Source organism: Phascolarctos cinereus, unplaced genomic scaffold, assembly GCF_003287225.1.
Source record: "Phascolarctos cinereus isolate Bilbo 61053 unplaced genomic scaffold, phaCin_HiC Scaffold_5;HRSCAF=322, whole genome shotgun sequence".
Taxonomy (NCBI): domain Eukaryota; kingdom Metazoa; phylum Chordata; class Mammalia; order Diprotodontia; family Phascolarctidae; genus Phascolarctos; species Phascolarctos cinereus.
Window position 1 is genome coordinate 31328509 of NW_027555958.1, and position 22035 is coordinate 31350543.

The 22035-nt window shown below is 47.5% G+C and overlaps 1 protein-coding gene across 4 annotated transcripts in view; it reads right to left on the bottom strand.

Moving 5' to 3' along the window:
• Window positions 1–22035, bottom strand: part of RPH3AL (rabphilin 3A like (without C2 domains)) — a 176898-nt gene that overhangs the window by 86129 nt on the left and 68734 nt on the right. For 3 of the 4 annotated variants that reach the window (XM_078154770.1, XM_021006975.2, XM_078154769.1), the window contains exon 5: window positions 13319–13405. The exons of the other annotated variant lie outside the window; for it this stretch is intronic. In XM_078154770.1, the coding sequence (XP_078010896.1) occupies window positions 13319–13405 (87 nt within the window). The remainder of the gene's footprint in view (window positions 1–13318; window positions 13406–22035) is intronic. 4 annotated transcript variants of the gene reach the window in all.

Genomic DNA, 22035 nt, shown 5'->3' on the forward strand with positions numbered 1-22035 from the left:
AAGAATAAGGAAAATTATCTCACATAAAAAAGGGACACAAGGAAGAACTTTTACACTGGAAGGGAAAATGGGAGGGGTAGGCAATGTTTGAACTTCACTGTCATCAGAATTGGTTCAAAGAAGAAAGAATATACATGTATGGATGTATGTATGTATGCATACACACATACACAGTTGTGCATAGAAATCTATCTTACCCAACAGGGAAATTGGAAGGCAAGGAGACAAGAGAGAGGTGGCAGGGATGTTAAAAGGGAGGCAGTGGTTAGAAGCAAAATGGACTTTTGAAGAGGAACAGGATAAAAAGAGAGGGGAAAATAAACAGAAGAAAGTGGGATGGAGGGAAATAATACACAGTTAGTAATCATAAGTATGAATGTGAAGGGGATAAGCTCACCCATAAAAATGGAAGCAGACAGCAGAACAGATTAGAAACCAGAATCCAACAGTACATGGTGTACAAGAGATATCCTTGAAACAGAAAGACACAAAAAGAGTTAAAATAAGGGGCTGGAGTAGAATCTACTATGCTTCAGCTGAAGTAAAAAAGGCAGGGGTGGCAATCATGATCTCAGAGCAAAAGCAAAAACAGACCTAATTAAAAGAGACAATCAGGAAAAGTCCATTTTGATAAAAGGTACCATAGACAAAGAAGTAATATAAAAAAGTTTTACAGCAAGTTTCTCTAATAAAGGCCTCATTTCTAAATATATAGGGGACCAAATCAAATTTATAAAAACAAGAGCTATTCTCTAATTGATAAATTGTCAAGGTATACGAACTGGCAGTTTTCAGAAGAAATCAAAGATCTCAATAATCATATTAAAAATACTCTAAATCACTATTAATTGGAGAAATGAAAATTAAGACAACTATGAGGTACCACCTCACACCTATCAGAAACAGCAAATGCTGGAGGGGAAAGGGAAAATAGGTACATTAATGCACTGTGGGTGGAGTTATAAACTGATCCAGCCATTCTGGAGAACAATTCGGAACTATGTCTGTGGGGTCCCAATTGGGGAAAAGCCATAAAATACAGTAATAAGTGGAAAGCCATTAAAAACTTAAATTCTAAAATCATAACTTAAGATACCATGACCTATGAATGCCATAACAAGAATATCGTGAGCCATATGTGACCAGTACACGATCAATACACAAACTTGATGTTTGGGCATGACGCTGGCTTAACGTCCAAGCTCACCACTAAACAGAAAACCAAAAATATCCACCAATCCACAGTGAGTCACTCTCTAGCTCCTCTTCCCTTTGTCTGTTTTCTAAATTACCATGGGGATTTTGGGGGCTCTTTTGCAGGGATCCACTGAACTGCCTAGCTGCTGCCCCAGACCAAAGATTGCCTCTGTTTTGTAAGTATTCACAATGATTGATTAAACTACTATCTATAATCAATCTGGAGATCCTTGGCCTCTTTCCTTTGGTATCAAAAGAACACCTCACGGTTATGGGGGAGGTATAGGATTCCCCAGCCAGGGGAGCTCCAGACCTTACAATGTCCAAAGGGCTATAAAACTGTGCCTACCCTTTGATCCAGCAATGTCACCACTAGGTCAGCACCTAGCACAGTACAGAGCTTACTGACTGACAAATTAAATAAAAGTCATCTAGTCTAACTCAATAGACGAGCATACCGAGTCTCAGAAAAGTCAACTTGTCCAAAGTCACGTAGGTGTCAGAATCAGGATTTAAACTCATCTGATCACAGATCTAGAAGGGCCCTCAAAGGCCATCTAGTCCAACCCTCTCATTGGACAGGGGAGGAAACTGAGGCCTGGGAGGACAAGTGACTTACACAGGGGCAGTAAGCATCCAAGGTGAGATTTGAATTCTGGTCCTATGGCTAGGGCCATGTTCTTTCACAGGACCAGGGACCTCAATATTCTTTCCACTGTACCATTATCTCCCACAAAGCACTTTAAATTTAGCATAGAACTTCCTTTTCCCATAATTTCTCTTCCGACAAACTGACCACCACCTAATTCAGTGAACACCTAACAAGGTATAGAACACTCCATCAGCCACTGTGGGGGACACAGAAGAAGAAGATGTCTCCATCCTCCTGGTGCTGACAGAGCTCTTGGGTAGATAAAACCACAAACTCCTAACTCAGTTACGAGTCCATTTGAGGTGTTCCAAATGGCTGCCAGATACACGTTCTACTGCAGTTTGGAGGAAATAGAAAGCACCAGCATTTTCCCATCCCCATGCCTTTGCTCAAGCCATTCCCTCCTCCTGACATGCTCTTCCTTTCTTCTCTATGCCTCCTGAATTTCCTACCCATCCCTTAAAGCCCAACTCAAATTAGAGACAGCATGGTGAGGGGTAAAGAATGCTAGGTTCAGGGACAGCTAGGTGGCACAGTGGATAGAGCACCGGCCCTGAAGTCAGGAGGACCTGAGTTCAAATCCAGCCTCAGACCAAACACTTGACACTATCTGTGTGACCCTGGGCAAGTCACTTAACCCCAATTGCCCTAAAAAAAATGCTAGGTTCAAATTCTGATTCTGCTATTTGCTCTGTGACTTTGGCTGAGTCATTCTTCAACCTTCACTGGGTTTGAGATCTTCTACTGTACAATGAGAGGGTTACACCAGGAGATCCCCAAGGTTCCTTCCAGCTCTGAATCCTATTTCCCTGTGAAATGATGCTTCTTCCAGGAAGTCTTCCTTGATACCTCAGCAACGGTCTTCTGCCTCAAACTCACATTGTACTTTGTTTTGGCCCTCCATAGAAAGAACCAGGTGGTGCAATGGATAGAACAAGGAGCCTAGAGTCAGGAAAACCTGAGTTCAAGTGCATACACTTCCTAGCTGTTTAACCCTGGGCAAGTCACTTGACCTCTGTCTGCCTCAGTTTCCTCAACTGTAAAATGGAGGGGGTAATAATAGCACCTACCTCACAGGGTTTTTGTGGTGAGGCTAAAATGAGATAATAATTATAAAGCACCAAGCCTGGTCCATAGCAGGTGCTTAATTATAATGTTTGTTCCCACCCCCCAAGTCATTATTATGTAATATTGGGTAGTACAATTACCTGCATGGGTTATTAGACTGTAAGCACTATGAGGGAAGGGGATGTGCCTTAGCTAAACTTTTGCATTTTTCCTAGTACCTAGCACAGGGCTTTGCACATAGGAGGCATTAAATAAATGTTTGTCATGTCGTTCTATTTCAACTAGCTGAGGGTCTCATCTCTGACTCTCCATCTGTGCCATCTTCTCCACCTGAAATATCCTTCCTAGCCCCTCCGTGGAAGTGAGGACCTTCCCTCCTTCAAAATGACACATCAGGCTTAGTACCACTAGGACTGTTTGTCCCACTCTATCTGTTCCAAACACCCCACACTCCCTGGTAAAGTATAACCACATAGCTCATGTGGATTTACATTCAGCTTGAGGACTGGGGTGAAATCAGAGGCTGGTTAGCTCAATGGTTTGCAAAGGGGCCAGGATCAGATCTGAAGTGCCTTGGAAGCCATTTAGTCCAGCTTCTTGCCTGAGGCACATATCCTTTGATGAAGAACTCATTACCTTACAAAGCTTACATTTTGCTTTGGGCAGTTCTTCCAATAAGCAAAAATCTCCCTCTCTCCAATTTCTATCCATTAGTCCTAATTTTGCACTCTGGAAACACACTGGACAAGCCCTAATCTTTCTTAATAGCTCTTCAGATACTCAAAAATGATGATCTCAATCCATCTAAATCTTTCCTGACTCACCATCCCCCCTCCTAGAATCTGCCATCACATAGCTTGGTTTGCAAGCCGCGTCAGTCCACCTCACTCAATATACTTCAAGCATCTATTATGCGTCAGGCACTGGAGATACTGGCAGAAAGAATGAAACAATCCCTACCCACAAGGAATTGCTTTCGAAGTCCTTCAGCATCCTTGGTTAACCTCTTCCGGGTACGCTTTTATTTTTCACAGATGTGCCCCTCCCCAGGCTTAGAAGCGACTGTTCCAGGGGAGGTCTGCCTTGAGGAGAGGTGAACAGACCCATCACCTCTTACTCTTGGATGCTGTGAGTATATCAGGGAGGCCTCAGCTTACGTGGCCTTTTTTAGCTGCCGGGTCCCACTGATGACTCATGTTGAACTTTATCAACATCCTCAAAAACCCTGGGGTCTTTGTCACATGAATAGCCATCTAGCCACATCCCCTGATTGGCCCCAATCAACTTCATCGAGGAAAAAAACCTAAATGCCGTTGAAATCTCATCCCAGATTCAGTTCCTCTGTGGAATCTTCCAGAACTAATTCCATCCCATTACTCCAATCACTCCCATCAATCACAGGACTATGAATAATACCATAGTATAAAATTTTTTAAAATAATAGATGGTATTTTATATTCCTTTAAGGTTTGCAAAATGCATAAGTTCTTTGCAAACTTTAAAGTGATATACAAATGCTAATTATTATTATTATTAATATCTCATTTGACCCTTACAATGACCCTGTAAGGTAAGTGCTATAAGGATCCCTATTTTACAGATGAAGAAACTGAGGCTGAGAGAGGTTAGGTGACTTGCCCAGGGTCATATAGCTAATGAGCATCTGAGGCAAGATTGGAACTTAAGTCTTCCTGATTCCAAGTTCGGCACATTCTATGCACCGTGACCACTCAGCAACCGTACAGAGCATAGACTTCTCACGTAATTTATCAGCAAGCATCTACTAAGTGCCTATTGTATATACACCAAGTCCTCTGTTGGGCATGGGAGATACAAAACCAGAGATACAATAATTGCTATCCCCAGGATCTTATGATTGACTGAAATTACAACATGCTTCAGAGCTAGAAGCTGGAACCCCGCTCATCTGGAGTCCAACCCCCCACATTTTACAGAAGATGAAAGTGATGTTCAGAGACAGGAGATGCTAAGTGACTTTCCCATGGCTACACAGGTAAGAAAGCAGAGGAGCTCATCCCAGAGCCTACACTCACTCAACGGAGAAGGGCTTCCCATATATAGCACCCTCCCCCGGCTGTATTAGGTCAGTACAGATGGGACTGGCTAGGGCAAGGATGGGGAACTGTGGCCTGGAGGCCGCAGGTTCCCCACCCCCGGGCTAGGGGCATCTGCATCAGAGTCCCTCACTTGCATTTATATGCATTTTCCTTGGTCTGTGGCTGGTCAGCTCAGCTGGCTGGGGCTCAGTTCCCATGGGGGGACGAGTTAGTCTAAGCTGTCCCTGTGGCCCAGACAGCACCCCTAACCCTGACCTATAGAAAGTCCTGTAGTCCTAAAGTCTTAAGTCCTATAGAAAAGAAAACCAAGTGAGAGAGTGAGCTCGGCACTGCCCATCCGTCCCCTAGCCCTGCTATGGGAAAACAACAGCTTGTAGGCCCTGAGTGACGGTCAGAAGCATCATCCTCACACATTGGCCTGGACCATTTTAAGAAAACAGAAGATTCCAAGCTTACAAAGAGGCAAGTCTGGGGATGATGATCTGAAGAGCAAGGATTCACCTGACGGTTCCTTTAAATGCTGTTGTTTCTTTCTGTGTCTCTGGCCCCTTTGGAAAGGCCTCTGGCTTTATCCCTTCTGGGGCAAAGGAAGAGCTCAATTTGAGGAGTTACCGGAAGCTTGCTGGGGTGGGAGCTGGCCAGCACTCACACCTTTACCTCTTCCCGAGGGTCCTCCCCACTAACTTTCCTCATACACACACAAACTCCGACTCTCCTTGGGCTGGGGGTCCAAGGCTAGTAAATTTCACAACGTACCTTCCACCCTGCCATCCAATGACCCTGACCTCCCTGCTGATCCTTACACGTGACTCTCCATCTCTGACTGTAGGCAATACCATTGGTGGTCTCCCTCCTTAGCTCATTTCTACCTCTTGGCTTTCCAGGCTTCCTTCAAGACCCTGATAAAATCCGACCTTCTAAAGGAAGACATTCCTGATTCTTCTTAGCTCTAGTGCCTTCCCTCTGTGCTCATCCCCAGATTATCCTGTCTACCTTGTTTGTATGTAGTTATTTACAAGCTGTCTCCCCCATTAGGCTGTGAGCAGCTTGAGGACAGGGATTGTCTTTTAACCTTTCTTTGTACCCCTAGCACTTAGCACAGTGCCTGGCATACAGTAAGTGAGAAAAGAAGAGAGACCAGGAGTGAGTGAACCGATTCTGTAACAACTGCCTGGTCCTTCTTCCCTTAATCTTAAAGAATGGAAGCCCCAAACTCCTAACTTAAGCCTGAAAGGGAAAGGAAAGTCTAACAATACATTTTCTGTCACATCTTTCAATTACTTGCAAATCTTTCTTCACCCTTCAACACAAATCTTTTGCCCCCTGGGTCCCTAGGCATAGTCCGGATGCCTCAATCACAGCAGTCTTTGACTTTAAGCAGCACTTGTCAGAAACTCAAAAAAATTGGTGAAAGAGATAAATTCTAGAAAATTCTAGATTTCAATTTACTTTGCTATTATTTGCTGCATAACCTTCGTGGCCATCTCTAATCCATGCCCACCTGCACTTTGACCTTCTCTTCCTCCCACTGGCACTTGGACTCTGATTCATGAGTTTTCATCCAACCCAGTCCTTCTCAGCCCATGGTGCACTTCCCAGCCACAGACACCTCCAACCCATGCCAATGAGCTGATATCTTCCCTCTTTCCTTTTTTTTTTTTTTTGTGCGAGACAGTTGGGGTTAAGTGACTTGCCCAGAGTCACACAGCTAGTAAATGTTATGTGTCTGAGGCTGGATTTGAACTCAAGTCCTCCTGACTCCAAGGCCAGAGCTCTCTATTCACTGCACCATCTAGCTGCCCCTACTATACTCATAAAAGGCAAGAATCATTAGTTAAAATAGGAAGAAGGTTGCCTCTCCAGCAGAAGTCCTGCACCAGTCCCCCCAGATCTCTGTCACCATCTTGTACTCAATGGTATGTCCCCAGGGGTGGTGAGCTGCCATGTGCCCAGCCCTGGTCTGTGGTATGTGACTCTCCTAGCCCTGAAGACAGAAGGAATCTAGGGGTGATCTAGTCCTACCCCACCCATCTGACAGATGAGCAAACTGAGGCTGGAGAAGGGCGAGTGATTTACCCAAAGTTACACAGGGAATAAGCACCCCAGGCAGGATTCAAACCCGGGGCCACTTCCTTCAGAGCCACCGCTCCTTCCTAAGCTCCCAGACAGAGCTGGGTGTGGGGGGCTTGCCTAGGTCTCACTCATGCTGCACCTGAAGGATGAATTGAGTGCCAGCCTGGCCACCCAGAAGCACTAGAGCCATTTGCTGGGCAGGAGGGAGTGGGGAGAGCTCATAATTCCTCCAGGAGATGACAGAACTGAAGAGCCAAGAGGGCAGGGAGATAAGAGGCCTTGGCAGACGAATCATAAGGGTTTTCATCAGAAATTTGAGTTCTTCCATTTAGGACTTGGCTGCTGCTGGGGGTCACAGCTCTGAATTTTTATCACAGAAACAGCCACATGTAGCACTTAGAATCTGACAATTTAAAACGCTCTCTTCTGTTGAGTTATCTCTCCTGTTTGATTAGATTTTTTTAAAAAGGCATTAAAAAAAAACCCAATTACCCTGTCTTGGAAAAGAAGGTAGACAAGAGGACTAGATTGGCTTCAATATGCGCAAACACCCGACCAGCCGCAGCAGCACTGAGGCAGTGCGGCAGACTCGCGCTATGTCAGGCTTAGTAGAGTGGAACGCCCGTGCACAAAAGGGACATTGTCTCTGCCCAGCTGAGAAAGCAAACTCATTCTGGCCCCCATAGGACAAACCAGTGGCAAGACACAAACCAATAGGATCTTGGCATTTGCAAAAATTTCTTTTAAATATCCTTTGGCTTTTTTCTGAGTTTTTTTTCCCCAGGCGTTAGCACACCACGGGAGACAGATATACCTGGTAAGTAAGCAACAGGTCATGTACATTCTCAGCATGGATAGACAGCCACTCAATACAATCCACCTAAAAAAAGCATTTATTAAATGCCTACTACAGGCAAGGTCCAAAATCCAAGTACAGCGTAGCACAGCCAGGAATGCACAGGTTCAAATCTCACCCCTGACATATACTGATTGTGTGACCCTGGGAAAGTCACAAGTCACAAAACTTGTCACTGCCCCAGGCAGCTCTCTAAGAGCTTATACTCGTACTCATACTTATACTCATATAACTACTTATACTTAAGTTACAAAAACCAGAATACATAGAGGGAATCTCCAACAGTCATTGCCCTAAGAAACTTATATTCTTACATTATATGGGGGCAGCTAGGTGGGACCTGGAGTCAGGAAGACCTGAGTTCAAATCCAGCCTCTGACACTTATTAGCCATGGAACCTTGGACAAATCACTTGACTTCTGTTCACCTCATTTCTTCAGCTGTAAAATGGGGATAATAATGTTAGCTAGGTGGCAAGAGCATCAGGCCTGGAGTCGGCAAGACTCATCTTCCTGAGTTCAAATCTGGTCTCACTTCCTAGCTGAGTGACCCTGGACAAGTCACTTCATCCTGTTGCCTCAGTTTCCTCATCTGTAAAATAAGCTGGAGAAGGAAATGGCAGACCACTCCAGGATCTTTGCCAAGAAAACCCAAAATGAAATCACAAAGGGTTGGATGTGACTGAAAACAACTCGAGAATAATCACTCCCACCACGACGAAACAGCACCTACCTCCCAGAGATCAGATGAGATGATACCTGTAAAGTGCTTAGCCCAGTGCTGGGCACGTAGTAGGCGCTATAGAGATGTTCGTTATTATTGCTGTTGTTATGAAACTCTATGGGTCGTATTCAATCGCCAAATGGAGGGTGGGACAACACGGGGCACAGCAAGGCAGATGGATGGAGGCAGGGCAGCCCCCCACTGCCCTTTCCAGGCCTCTCTCCTAGCATCCTCTCTCCTCTGTTCTAGCTCTCTGCCTACAGTTAACCAATCTCACTAAGGTGTTAGTGGAGAACAGCTCAAGCTTCGAGCCCTCTCCCAATCATTTGCATTTTAAAAGGGGACTCCAGAAGTGCAAAAACCTTTGAGAACCTGAGAAAGCAAAGCTACAGGGAAAGAATTTCAATTTAATCCCAAGGGCATTTATTTAACACCTACCTGGGGAAGGAAGCAGTGAGTTAAGCACTAGGGATAGAAAAGCTAAAAAAAAAAATTCCCAGTCTCCCTGGAATTTCATAGAATTGCACACTGACTCAATGTCTACCAAAGGGCATTTATTTATTTGCTTTTGTTTTAGTTTTTGTTGATTTATTCTTTTTTGTTTTGTTTTTAACTCAGTCTCTTTTTAATACAACTTTTAATAATCTGGTTGCTTATAGAGAGGAACCGCTTGTCATTAAAGACTGGGTCTTTTAAAAAATACATAAATAAAGACTGAGTCTTCCTGTATTGCCCAGGCTGGAAGTGCCCGGCCTATTCATAGGCAGGCCCCACTTTGATCAGCATGGGAGTTTCCCACCAGGGTGAGCCCATCCTTCCTTAGGTGGAGGCTTTCATTCCCAGGGGCTCAGAACTGCAGAGCTCAAGCAATCTACCAGCCTCAGCCTCCCAGGCAGCAGGGCTCACTGGCCAGAGACCATTTAGTAAATGCTTACTCTGAATCTCGACAAACAACAAGAGCAAAAATGAAATCAGAGGCATGCTAGGAACTAGAGACCCAAGAGTTAGAGTAAATCGTATGGTCATGTGTGTAGAGCCAAAGGGGCATCAGAAGCCATTCATTTTTATAAAGAAAGGAAACTGAGGCCCAGAGAAGTTACATTCAACTGGGGAAGGGCCCGGAAAGGCTTCCTCTGGGAGGTGGAACCTGGAAGGGAGGTATAGATTCTGAGTCATGAGGAGGAGGAGGTAGGTAGTGCAAACCCAGCAGAGGGGACAGCCAAGGCAAAGGTGAGGGGGCAGGAAATGGAATAAAGGGTTAGAAGGAACAGTATGTAAGCCAGTGTGTTTGGAACACAGAATGCATGAAATAAGCCTAGAATGGGAGGAAGAAGCCACATGCCAGATTATGGAGTTTTAGATTTTATCATGAAATAGGGGTTTTTAATATATAAACAAAACCCAATGCCATCCAATGATGATAACCAAATTCGGTTCTGAGGAAGAGCTAAAAAAAACCCATGCCTTTCTCTTTCTGACAAAAGTGGGCACCAGGAGGACGTGCACGTGCCCACAAATGTCACTCGCATCTTGGTTGGTTTTGCCCAAACGCCTCTCTCTTTTTCTAATGTTTTCCCTTTGTTACTGACTCTTTTCCAAGGTTGGCTGCAGAATCAGGATGCTTAAAGGGAACAGGCAGTCGGAAAGAGGCTGGTGAATTCATGGAAATCGGGGCATGGGATTTTGCAAGTTTCCCTCTGCATAAGGGTGGGGCTGGGGAAAGGAGCAGAATATATTTGAAAGTGAAAGTGATATAAAACCTAATGATATCAGTAATTTTATTTTAGGTACAATAGAGAGGCTTGGGCTCTGCCCACTGATTCACTGTGTGACTTTGATCAGCTCAGCTAATCTCTCTGAGTTTGGTTTATCTACTCACAGGAGCCAGAGTTAAAAGAGCTCAGAAATCACCTGGTCCAATCAATCAACAGTAAGTCAATCAACCAACCAGTGTTTCAGTGCCGCTCTGTGCCAGGCACTGCCGATCCAAGGACAGAACCCCCCAGATGCTACATAGCATTGGCCTGATGACTGTTTGGGGAGGATGAAGGAAAATGTGGGGGGCGGGCTTTGAAACTCCAAAGTGTCACATAATCGCATCATTAATGTTATTCTCTCAGCTAGATCAATGAAAAGGATGTGGCAACTTTGTACTTCACAACAGGCCAGGTCCCCCGGGGTGGAGGAGTCTACCAAGTGGCATAAGTGGTGTAGGAAAAAAGGAGTGGGGGAGGGAGAGAGGGAGAAAGATGGGAGGAAGGAGGAAGGGAGGGAGAAAGGGAGCAAAGGGAGGGAAGGAGGGAGGAAGGGAGGGGGAAGAGAGAGAGAAAGAGGGAGGGAGGGAGCAAAGGGAGGGAGAGAGGGAGGAAGGAAGGGAGAGAGGGAGAAAGGAAGGGAGAGAGGGAGGAAGGGAGGAGAGAGGAAGAGGGGGGAAGGAAGAGGAAGGGAGGGGGAAGGGATGGAGGAAGGAGAAAGGGAAGGAGAGAGGGAGGAAGGAAAAGAGGGAGAGAGGCAGGAGAAAGGGAGGGAGGAAGAAGGGAGGGGGAAAGGAGGAAGGAAAGGAGGGAGGAACGAAGGAAGGAAAAAGGGAGGGAGGGAAGGAGGGAGGAAGGGAGGGAGAAAGGGAGCAAAGAGAGGGAGAGGGGGAGAAAGGAAGGGAGGGAGGGAGAAGAGGAGGAAGAGAGGAAAGAGAAAGGGAGGGAGAAAGGGAGCAAAGGGAGGGAGGGAGGAAGAAAGCAAAAGGAGGGAATAAAGGAAAGAGGGAGAAAAGGAAGGAAGAAAAAACCCAAGCATTTATTAAGCACCTACTCTGTGCCAGGCACTATGCTAAGTGCTTTACAGAATAACTCATTCGTTCCTCACGACAACCCTAGGAGGCAGGTGCTGTTATTATCCCCTTCATACAGCTAAAGGAACTCAGGCACTGCTCACAGAGGTAAGGTGACTTGGCCAGGGTCACACAGCTAGTGAGTGTCTGGGGCCTGATCTATATTCAGGCCTTCCTAAGTCCAGGCTCACCATGCTAACCACTGCACCACCCCGCTGCCTCGGAGAGCCAAGAACGCAGCCCTGGCTCGGGCTATGGAGCCCCCCAGCCCAGCCTTGTTGCTTTAGCCCCTGTGCCAAGGGCCTACAAGTTATGGGGGTGGGAGAATGGAGAGAACCGAGGTGGGGCACCGAGAAAGAAACAATAGTAACAGCTGGTGTTTACAGAGGGCTTGAAGGTTTGTAACTTGCTTTACAAACATTATCTCATTTAACCCTCACAACAGTCCTGGCAGGTAAGTGCTATTATTATGCCCATTCTGCAGATAAGGAAACTAAACTCGAGGAAAAGAACACCAAGGGGTGAACGCGGTTTGTGGGAAACTGCTGAAGGGAAGCATCTGAGAGTAGCCTCTCCAAGGGTGGCTGCAGCAGCCAGCATCCCTAGGAGGAGCGGGTAGTAGGAACACGTCTGGTGTATTCTCCTAAATACTAGCCATAACGCTGGGCAGGTCGCAGAAAATTACGACTGAAGGAATGAGAGATGCCAAGTGAGGCTTTGAGGCAGGGCTGGGCAGAGGAGCCAGGCCTCCTAAAGGGCCCTTGGGCATGTCCCTGCCGTGTATTTATGTATTTTCTAATTGCTCTTCTTCTGGAGACACCTTCAGGGAAGTTGAGGTACACATGTCCCTGAGGTGCTCCAAGCTAGTATGTATGTCTGGGCCTAATCTGTCCACTCCCTGGGACATAACGCCTCTGTACCCAGGGAGAGGGAACCACAACGGGGTTCAGTCAATGTGGCATCCCTAAGAACAATTTCTCTGAGCCATTCGCTGGGCCTAAGGCCATGGCTGCTTTGAAAGCCTCAAGTCAGCCTGTCTGCCCCATTTCTCTGCTCCTTAAGCCAATAACCAGAATCACAGACTTAGAGACTTGGGAGGGAGTGTGGCCAGAGTCAAACCCATGCACAAAAGGAATCCCCGCCATCACATACCTACTGAGTGGTCCTCCAGCATCTGCCAGGCCATCTCTAAGGAGAGAGTCAACCAACCACTTGCTTATGCAGCTCCATCCCTTTGGGACAATGCTGTCTGTCAGGAAGTTTTCCCCCTGATATCAAGCCTAAATTGGCATCTCTACAACTCCCCAGTACCACCAGCACATCTGGTTTTGCCCTCTGGGGTCAAACTGAACAGGGCGAATCCCTTTTCCACCAAGACTACCCTTCAAATACTCATGTCCCATCCCACTCCCCCCTCCAACCCTCAGATGCTCTTCTCAAGGTTAAACATACCCCACCCTACTCCAACAGCCCCCGCCCCATTCCTCCAACTGCTCCTTCCATAAAGAACGAATCTTTTACTGGGAGGTAATTGAAGGATGGACAGCTGTGTTAGAGGTAGAAGGCACTCCAGATGGTGGGCAATACCCAGGGAGCCAGGCTGCTGGGAAGAAATGCCAGTGACCCAGGCTCCCACTGGTCCCCTCCTTGATTTAGAGATGCTCAGATGGTGCAGATTCTCCCACCTCCCCCCAACCCAAGTCTCTGATCAAATACTTGAGGGAAAGCTCAGCCCCTACGCCGCCTACCCCACCCTTCACCTAGTCAGGGCCCCCACAGATACAACCCTCCCTAGGAGCAAACGGTGGCATCCCCTATCCCTCAGAGCCCCCGGGATACTCTACCTCTCTCTGCTCACTGCATATCTTACACAACCACAGAGTCCGCTTCTGACTGCTGGATGTCTCAATCCCACATTTGGTGCAGACTTTCTATGAGAGAGAGAAGGAGAGAGAAGGCAGTAGGGAGGGAGGGAGGAAGAGAGAGAAAAAGAGAGAAAGAGAGAGAGAGAGAAGAGAAGAGATGGTGGAAATGTAAATACTCTCTGGGCTCTCACTCAGTCTCATCAGAGAATTGCTTTTGTACCCAGTGGGGTAGGGGTGGGAGGTCTCCACCACCATATAATACCAACAAAGATCACCACCATTCTGTAGGGCTGTATGGGTCTCTGAATATTGGAGGACTTCCAAATCAATGATCTCAACCACAGAACCACAAGATACAGAGCCAGAAGGGAGCTCAGAGATGATCCAGGCCAGGGGTGTCAAAGTCAAATAGAAATGGATCTCTGTGGGCCACCTATTGACTTAGAAAACCACAAGTTGACATTATCTATGTTGTATTATATTTTTATTCATTTATCTTGTTAAGTATTTTCCAATTACATTTTATTTTGGTTGGCCACTTGGGCCTACTTGACAATTCTGCTCTGGCCCATTCGACTCCTTTTGACAGAGTGGGAAACCATTTAATCAATGAATAAGCATTTATGAAGGGTCTACTATGTATCAGGCATTATAGCATGTACCAGGCATAGTAGATAAAGAGCTAGCCATGGAGTTAAGAAGGCCTGGGTTCAAATCCTGCCTCTGACACATCCTGACTTTGACCTTTGGGGTACAGGGGAAGACCATTAATTCTAGAGCCAGAGGACATGGGTTCAACTCTTACCTCTGATGCTTGCTGCCTGGTTGACCTTGGGCAAGTCATTTCCCTTCCTCATCAGTAAAATGAGGGGGTTGCACTAATACTATGGTAGGTTCTAGTTCTCAATCCTGTGGTCTCTCGGTGCTTTCCCAGGCAACTTTCTGAACTCTAAAGTTGTAGAAAGAGTGGCTATCTGCACTGATAGAGGGACTTTCCTCCCTGGGAAATTGTGGGCCCAAAGGATAGCAATGTGTGCTGGGCACTGGGGACACAAAGACAGAAATGAAACAGTCCCTGCCCTCACAGAGCTTACATTCTATCTAAAGAAACAGCATGTACACATCTAAATAAATACAAAAAATATTTACAGATGGAATGACAAGTGAAGGGGAGGGCCCTAGCAGATGGGGGAGGGGCACTAGGGACATCCTGGTACGGCAAAAGGTACTTGAGTTGGGTTTGGAAGAAAGCCTGGGATTCTAAGAGGCAAAGAGGAGGAAGGAGCGCTTTCCAGGCATAGCGGACAGGCTATGCAAAAGGCCTGGAGGAGGGAGATGGAATATCACATACAGGCAACAGTAAACAGGTGAGGTTGGCTGGAAAGCAGAATTTGTGAAGAAGTGGGACATGTGATAAGCCTGGAAAGGTAGTCTGGAACCAGACTGCAAACGATTTTAAGGGCCCAAAGTCATCTAGTCTGATTCTCCAACCCCCATTTTACAGAGAGGAAAACTGAGGCCCAGAGAGGCGAAACCCATTGGCCAAGGTCACACAAGTACTAAGTGGCAGGGCTGGGATTTGAACCCAGGTTCTCAGACTACACACACACACACACACACACACACACACACACACACACACACACACCCCAGAGCCTGGATCCAAATCCTCCCCATACTTGGGGCCTCTCCTTAGGCAGGACAAGTATTATAACGCCCATTGTACAGGAAGGCTAAGTTCCATGCTCAGAACAAGTGAGGAAGCTGAGATTTGAACCCAGGACTTCTGCCTCTAAGGCTAGGGCTTATTTGGCTATCCTAGCCTGAGCATGAACCATGAACAGGCTGGGAGTAGGAGGTATAGTTAGGTTGTAATGTCTACTAGGCTCCTTTCCCCTTCAGTAAAGTGGCTTAATTTCATGCTGATTTTTTGTCAAAAAAGAAAGAAAAAAGCTCCCCTCCCCACCCCCATCCCCAGGGACCATCCTACAGGTTCATCTGTCTGCTGTGCACTGAGCTGCTGGATGCAAGGGTGAAGAGGGAACCATTTGTTACTGGGATCCTGGCTCCCTGGGGGCACATGAATCAGTCACTTAACCTGTGAGCAGGTGGCAGGCACTGCAAGCTGCCCCCAAGATGAAACATCCCAGACTCAGATTCCAAGAGCGGGAGGGAAGGCCTGAGTGCAGCCTCGGGTTCAGAGGACTGTGGGAGGGGAGGCAGGGACCTTACCCAGTGGTGGCCAGGAAGGGGCTGCAGGGCTCACTATTAGATACTGTCCCACGAATACAGGGAGCCAGGGCCAGGTGTTGGCCGAGGGCGGGGACAGGGGATGGCTCTACAAAGGTGGGCTGGGGAAACACCAACCGCCTTTCCCTACTGGCTGAGAAGAGAGTCATAACATAAGAAAATGCATCCATTCAAACGAATGCAATGAAGCTGAAATGTTCCAGATGTTTTCCCCCGCTGATGCCCAAGTCTACAGTTTGTTAGATTGGTAATGAAGAAGAAGCCTGGGATAGTGGACTGTAAGCCTGCCCTAGAGTCTAAAAGGCTTGGGTTCCAGTCTTCCCTCAGACCCATCCTGGCTGCGTGACCCTGGGCAAGTGACTTAGCCCATCAGTGACCTTGGTGACGCTCTAATACAATATTGGGAGAGGAAATTTTCTCACTGGGACTTCCTTACATGGATGAAATCATAAGTGCAGACCAAAAATAAAGAAATAAAAAACAAATAAATAAACCAACAAAACAACCCCCCAAACCTCAAAAAGCTCACTTATTGGTAACAATGACAGCTGAGGCTAAGTACTCTTAAACACCTGCAAAGTGCTTATCCTTTGAGCTTTATGACATCCGTGTGAGAGAGACATCACAGGTATAAATAGCCCCATTCTACATATGGGGAAATGAAGGCATAGAGTTTAAGCTATCTATCCATGACCACATGAATCCAGAGGACAGAACGCAAACTCAGGCTCCCAAATGCATGCCCCATGCTTTCTCAGCTACCCTACGTGTTCTTCCTTCCTGAGGCAGTACAACCAGTACGGGTCCCCTCCTACCCCTACCCCTCGACCTCTCTCGGGCTGCAGATATATGTACCCCTGCCCACTGGGAGCATCTGATCTTCTTCTATGGGGAGAGCAGGGATTGGCAAGGAAGTGGAGGAAGGGGAAGGAGCCCAGCCAAAGACTAAGATCTCATCTCACCCATGGCTTAGTGTATCAGTGAGGATGATTCCACCCCTGACAGACCGAATGCAGAGGCAGGCTTTTCTTCTGGATCTTGTAGTTGTTATTATCTGGTTAGTATCTGATTTGTTCTAAGAATTTAGTATCTGATTTGTTCTAAGAACAGAGAGCTGAGCCCACGCCGGGGACAGGGAGCTGGGTCCATCTCCTCTGCAGCGTTTCTGCGACTGGGCATAATGCTGCCGGGGACAGGAGTCCATGTCAGTGACACCTGACCCTGCAAGCCAGTGCCCCATCCCCACAAGTACCACCAGCACAGTCTGGGAGTCGCTGACCCTCTGCCCTCCCTCCTCCTTCTAGAGGCAGTATGAGAACAGAATCCCAAAGCCCCACCCCAAGGTGGTAAGTGTGTCTCTCTCCTTCCTCTCCTCTCTTCTCTTTGCTGTTATAACCACAAAAGAAGATCCAAGAAGAGCAGAATGTCTGGGATGGAAGAGACCAGTCTGACCTCTTAATTTTACATTTAGGGAAACTGAGGCCTGCAGAGAGGAAGTCACTCGATCAAGGTTACACAGCAAGTCAGTGGGTGAACTGGAACTAGACCTGGGTCTCCTTACTCTCATTTCGTTACTGTTTTCATGACGTTATTTGAAATGCACTAAAGTACAGAGACAAAGGTTTCTGGAATATGTGCAGCTAGCTAGAACAGTGGATTAAGCACCAGAACTGAAGTCAGAAAGACCTGAGTTCAAATCCAGCCTCAGACACTTCCTAGCTGTATGACCCTGGGCAAGTCACTTAACCCCTGTCTGCCTCAGTTTCCTTAACTGTAAAATAAGGATAATAAAAGTACCTACCTTGCAGGGTTGTTGTGGGAATCAACGAAATGATATTTGTAAAGCATTTAGCATTTAGCCAGTGCCTGGCATATAGCAGGTGCTGAATAAATGCTTCTTTCCTCCCTCCCTCCCTTCCTCCCTCCCTTCCTTCCTCCTTCCTTCCCTCCCTCCCTTCCTCCCTTCCTTCCTTCCTCCCTCCTTTCCTTCTTTCCTCCTTCCTTTCCTTCTTTCCTCCTTCCCTCCCTGCCTCCCTCCTTTCCTCCCTCCCTCCCTTACTTCCTTCCTTCCTCCCTCCCTTCCTTCTTCCCTCCCTTCCTCCCTCCCTTCCTTCCTTCCTTCTTCCCTCCCTTCCTCCCTCCCTTCCTTCCTTCTTCCCTCCCTTCCTCCCTCCCTTCCTTCCTTCCTCTTCCCTCCTCCCTCCCTCCCTTCCTTCCTTCTTTCCTTCTTCCTCCCTCCTCCCTTCCTTCTCCCTCCCTTCTTCCCTCCTTCCCTCCCTTCCTCCCTCCCTCCCTCCTTCCTTCCTTCCTCCCGCCTCCTTCTTTCCTCCTTCCCTCCCTGCCTCCCTCCCTTTCTCCCTCCCTTCCTTCCTTCCTTCCTCCCTTCCTTCTTTCCTTCTTCCCTCCCTCCCTCCCTTTCTCCCTCCCTTCCTTCCTTCCTCCCTCCCTCCCTTCTTTCCTTCTTCCCTCCCTCCCTCCTTCCTTCCTTCCTTCCTTCCTTCCTTCCTTCCTTCCTTCCTTCCTTCCTTCCTTCCTTCTCCCTCCCTTCCTTCCTCCCTCCCTCTCTTCTTTCCTTCTTCCCTCCTCCCTCCCTCCCTTCCTTCCTTCCTCCCTCCCTTCCTTCCTTCCTTCCTTCTTCCCTCCCTCCCTCCCTTCCTTCCTTCCTTCCTTCCTTCCTTCCTTCCTTCCTTCCTTCCTTCCTTCCTTCCTCCCTCCCTTCCTTCCTCCCTCCCTCTCTTCTTTCCTTCTTCCCTCCCTCCCTCCCTCCCTTCCTTCCTTCCTCCCTCCTTCCTTCTTCCTTCCTTCCTCTTCCTTCCTTCCTCCTCCCTTCCTTCCTTCCTTCCTCCCTTCCTTCCTTCCTTCCTTCCTTCCTTCCTTCCTTCCTTCCTTCCTTCCTTCCTTCCTTCCTTCCTTCCTTCCTTCCTTCCTCCCTTCCTTCCTTCCTCTCTCCCTCCCTTCCTTCCTCCCTCCCTCCCTTCCTTCCTGCCCAGAAGGGATTTTAGAGGACACTGAGTCCAAGACCTTCATTTTCTAAATGAGGAAACAGGCCCAGGGAAGTTGACTTGCTGAAGGCTCCTGCTGGTCAGTGGCAAAGGCAGGACTTTAGGAGTTGCCCTGAACACCGAGACTAAATCCCCAGCACTGTCACAAGCTTTCTCACTCCCCTGTTCACAAACCATCCGTGGCTCCTTATGACCCAGAGGACCAAGTCCCAATACTTCAGCCTCACATTCAAATCCTCTCTTAGAGCAGGGGCCCGGTGATGTGTGTTGTATCTGTCTGTCTGTCATCCAGGTACCAGCCTATAGGAGTTCAGGAGGACTCGTCAGTAGGTGGACCACAGGAAGACAAATTATTCAGTCATGAAAACTTTCAAGGACGATCTGCTAAGTCACAAAAGGGTGTGGTGATCTCCATCTTTGAAGGGCATGTCCATATCTATGACTTCACAGGCCTCAACTTTCTCATCTGTGAAATGAAACAGTGGGCTTCTGAAGTTCTAAGATGCTCCCTCCCTTACATTTCATGTATCTTGTAAATGCATAGTTATTTTCATGTTGTCTACCCCACCAGTAATAATAATAATAATGATGATAATAATAATTGTAATAATGGCTTAAAGTACTTTGAGGTTTGCAGAGTGCTTTACAAATATTATTTCATTTGATCCTTACAATTACCCTAGGAAGCACGAATAATGATTATCCCCATTTTAGAGATCATGGAACTGAGGCAGATAGCGGGTAACTGACTTACCCAGGGCCACTCAGCTCATTAGAGTCTGATGCAGACACTGTCATTTGCATCTTCCTGACTTGAGGTCCAGTGCTTTCGCCGGCTGCCAGAGTGCCTGGTTTATGAGGCACTTACATGTTTGCTAACCAACTGAGGGGGGTGGGAGAGGCGAGAGGAGCAGAGATTATTACATCCCCTGCCTCCTCAGGGAGTGGGTCCACGATGCTGCCCGCTCTTGCCAGACACAGTTTACCACTCCACCAGCTTCTCCTCCCTGGCGTCCACTTTCTTCTTTCAGAGTGTCAGTGGGTGGCTGTCCAGGAGAAGCAGGGGCTCATCAGAAGCACTGGCCAGCTAAAAGAGAATTTGCTACAACTCATAAAATACCTAACTACAGCTCCCTGTTAAATCTCAGATCAATAAGAAAATAGTGACTTTTCTCCTTATAGCTTTAGGCTTTACTCCCTGTTCTAGTCAAGATTAATTCAATACATGGGCTGTGTTTAAAAGAAATCGACACAAAGGAGTCAGGGATGGGGGTTAGAAGCAGGCCCTGCGGCGATCAATAGAATGAAGGGGCAGGTTAACCTGGGAAGTCAAAGGTCCAGCAGCCTTTTCATCTGAGTGGGGCTGAGGAAGGACAGAAGCCCCCTGGGAAGCCATGCTCAGCTTTCTCCAGCTTCCAAACTGCAACTACCAGGGTATACTGAAAATAAAATCTCAGAGCTGGAAAATGCTGAGGGCGCCCAGAGCTGGCCTGAAAGGATTTTCATTTACCCAGCAGACATTCACTGCTCTATGTCTGGAGAGCTCTGCTGAAGGCGGTACATGAAAACTCCCCTGCAAAAGAGGGCTGGGGGTGGGGAGACTGTGTGGGGCTTGGAGTCCAGAAGACCTGGGTTCAAATCTAGCCAATGCCACTTCCTAGATGTCTGACCCCGGGCAAGTCACTTCACCTCTGACTGCCTCAGTTTCCTCCTTTGTAAAATGAGAGGGTTGGGCTATCTTCACTCTGGAAGTCCACCACCTCATACATCCTTCCTAAATGTTTCACCCAAAACTGAATCCAGTTCTGAAGGGTCCAGGCTGCTTCTAGACCAATGACCTTATGGCTTCCAGGGCTTCTACTGTGGAGAGACCCTGGATTTGGAATCCAAGAACCTGGGTTCAAATCCTGCCTCTAGCATTTCCTCCTTGTTTGACCTTGGCCAGGTCCCTTCCTCTCTTTAGATCCTACCTTTTTCCTTCTGGAATGTAAAGGATTTGGCCATGGCCTCTGGGGTCCCTCCCCCAGGTGACCCCTCAAACAGACTGATTGTAGGATGGGATAAAACAATTTTCTAGAAATTCTTTAGTCTTCCTCCCTCCCTCCCTTCCTTTTCTCCTCCTTCCTCCCTCCCTTCCTGTCTTCCTTCTTCCCTGATTCTTTCAGTTTCCAAGGAAAAAAAACAGTACTTTTTGAAACACAAAGGAAAAGGAATAAAGACTACCCTCCCTGCCCCCACACACTAGCGCACAAAACAAGCTCTTGGAGGGACAGAGAGGTCAAGGCTCCATCATGTCTGAAGCTCCCAGTACACAGTGTCCAGGACTTCAAACACCTTCAATACCTTCAAATGCCAAACCACTCAAACCGGAGGGAGCTCAGCCCCAGAGAGAGGAGGTCAGGCCCCTCTCTACTGTTCTGTGATCAAGGTTAAAAAACAGGATTTGAGGAAAATTCCAGGCCATGTGGGAGAACAAGGAGGGGGGCAGAGGGTGAGAACCTCACGCCCATTCTCCCAGCCAGATCTCCTCCTGGGGAAATGTAGAGTCCTGCCCCCATCACTGCTGCTCTGTTCTGGGGCTTATTGATCGCTGGAAATGTTATCAAGAACAAGATTTCTCTTCTTCCCCCGGTTCAGCGGCACAGTAGGCGGACTCCCCAAGGACCAGGCTGCTCTCTTCAGCAGATCCCGGGCATGGAGAATGAGCTCCGTGCTAAGCATCCTTTTGCCCTGCACACTCTCCAGCTTAAGTAGCTTCTGCAATTTAAAGGGAACACTTGGGACTTTCCACTCAGGTTCCAGAACCCCTTTTCCTACCCTTCACGCAGTAAGCACTCGATTCCTACCAGCACATCGAGTGGCAGTCAGTTCTCAGTTAGGTATATCAAGGGGGAGGAGTACAGAGTGCAGGGAAAGACAGTCCTAGATTCAGAGGCAAAAGGTTTCAGTCATGTCTGATTCTCTGTAACCCCGATATGGAGTTTTCTTGGCAAAGATACTGGAGTGGTTTGCCATTTCCTCCTCCAACTCATTTTACAGATGAGGAAACTGAGGCAAACAGGGTGAGGTGACTTGCCCAGGGTCACACAGATGGGCAGTATCTGAGGCCAGATTTGAATCAGGAAGATGAGTCTTCCCAACTCCGGGCAGGGCACTCCATGCACTATGGCGCCACCTAGCTGCCCTTGGAGACAGAGAATCTGTTCAAATCTCTGTTGGGCCATTTTCTAGGTGTGTGCCTTTGGTAAAATCACTCCTCTCTGGGCCTAGTTTCCTCATCTACAAAAGGGGCGGAGCTAGGGCTTGATGTCTTCCAAGGTCTTCAATTCTCAACCTACGATCTATGGTGCAATCAAAATTATTTCTATCTGGCTTTGGAAGGCAGTTTTATGCTAAAAAGTGAATGCCTGATGTTACGGGAATTCATAGCCTTTAGAAGGCAAC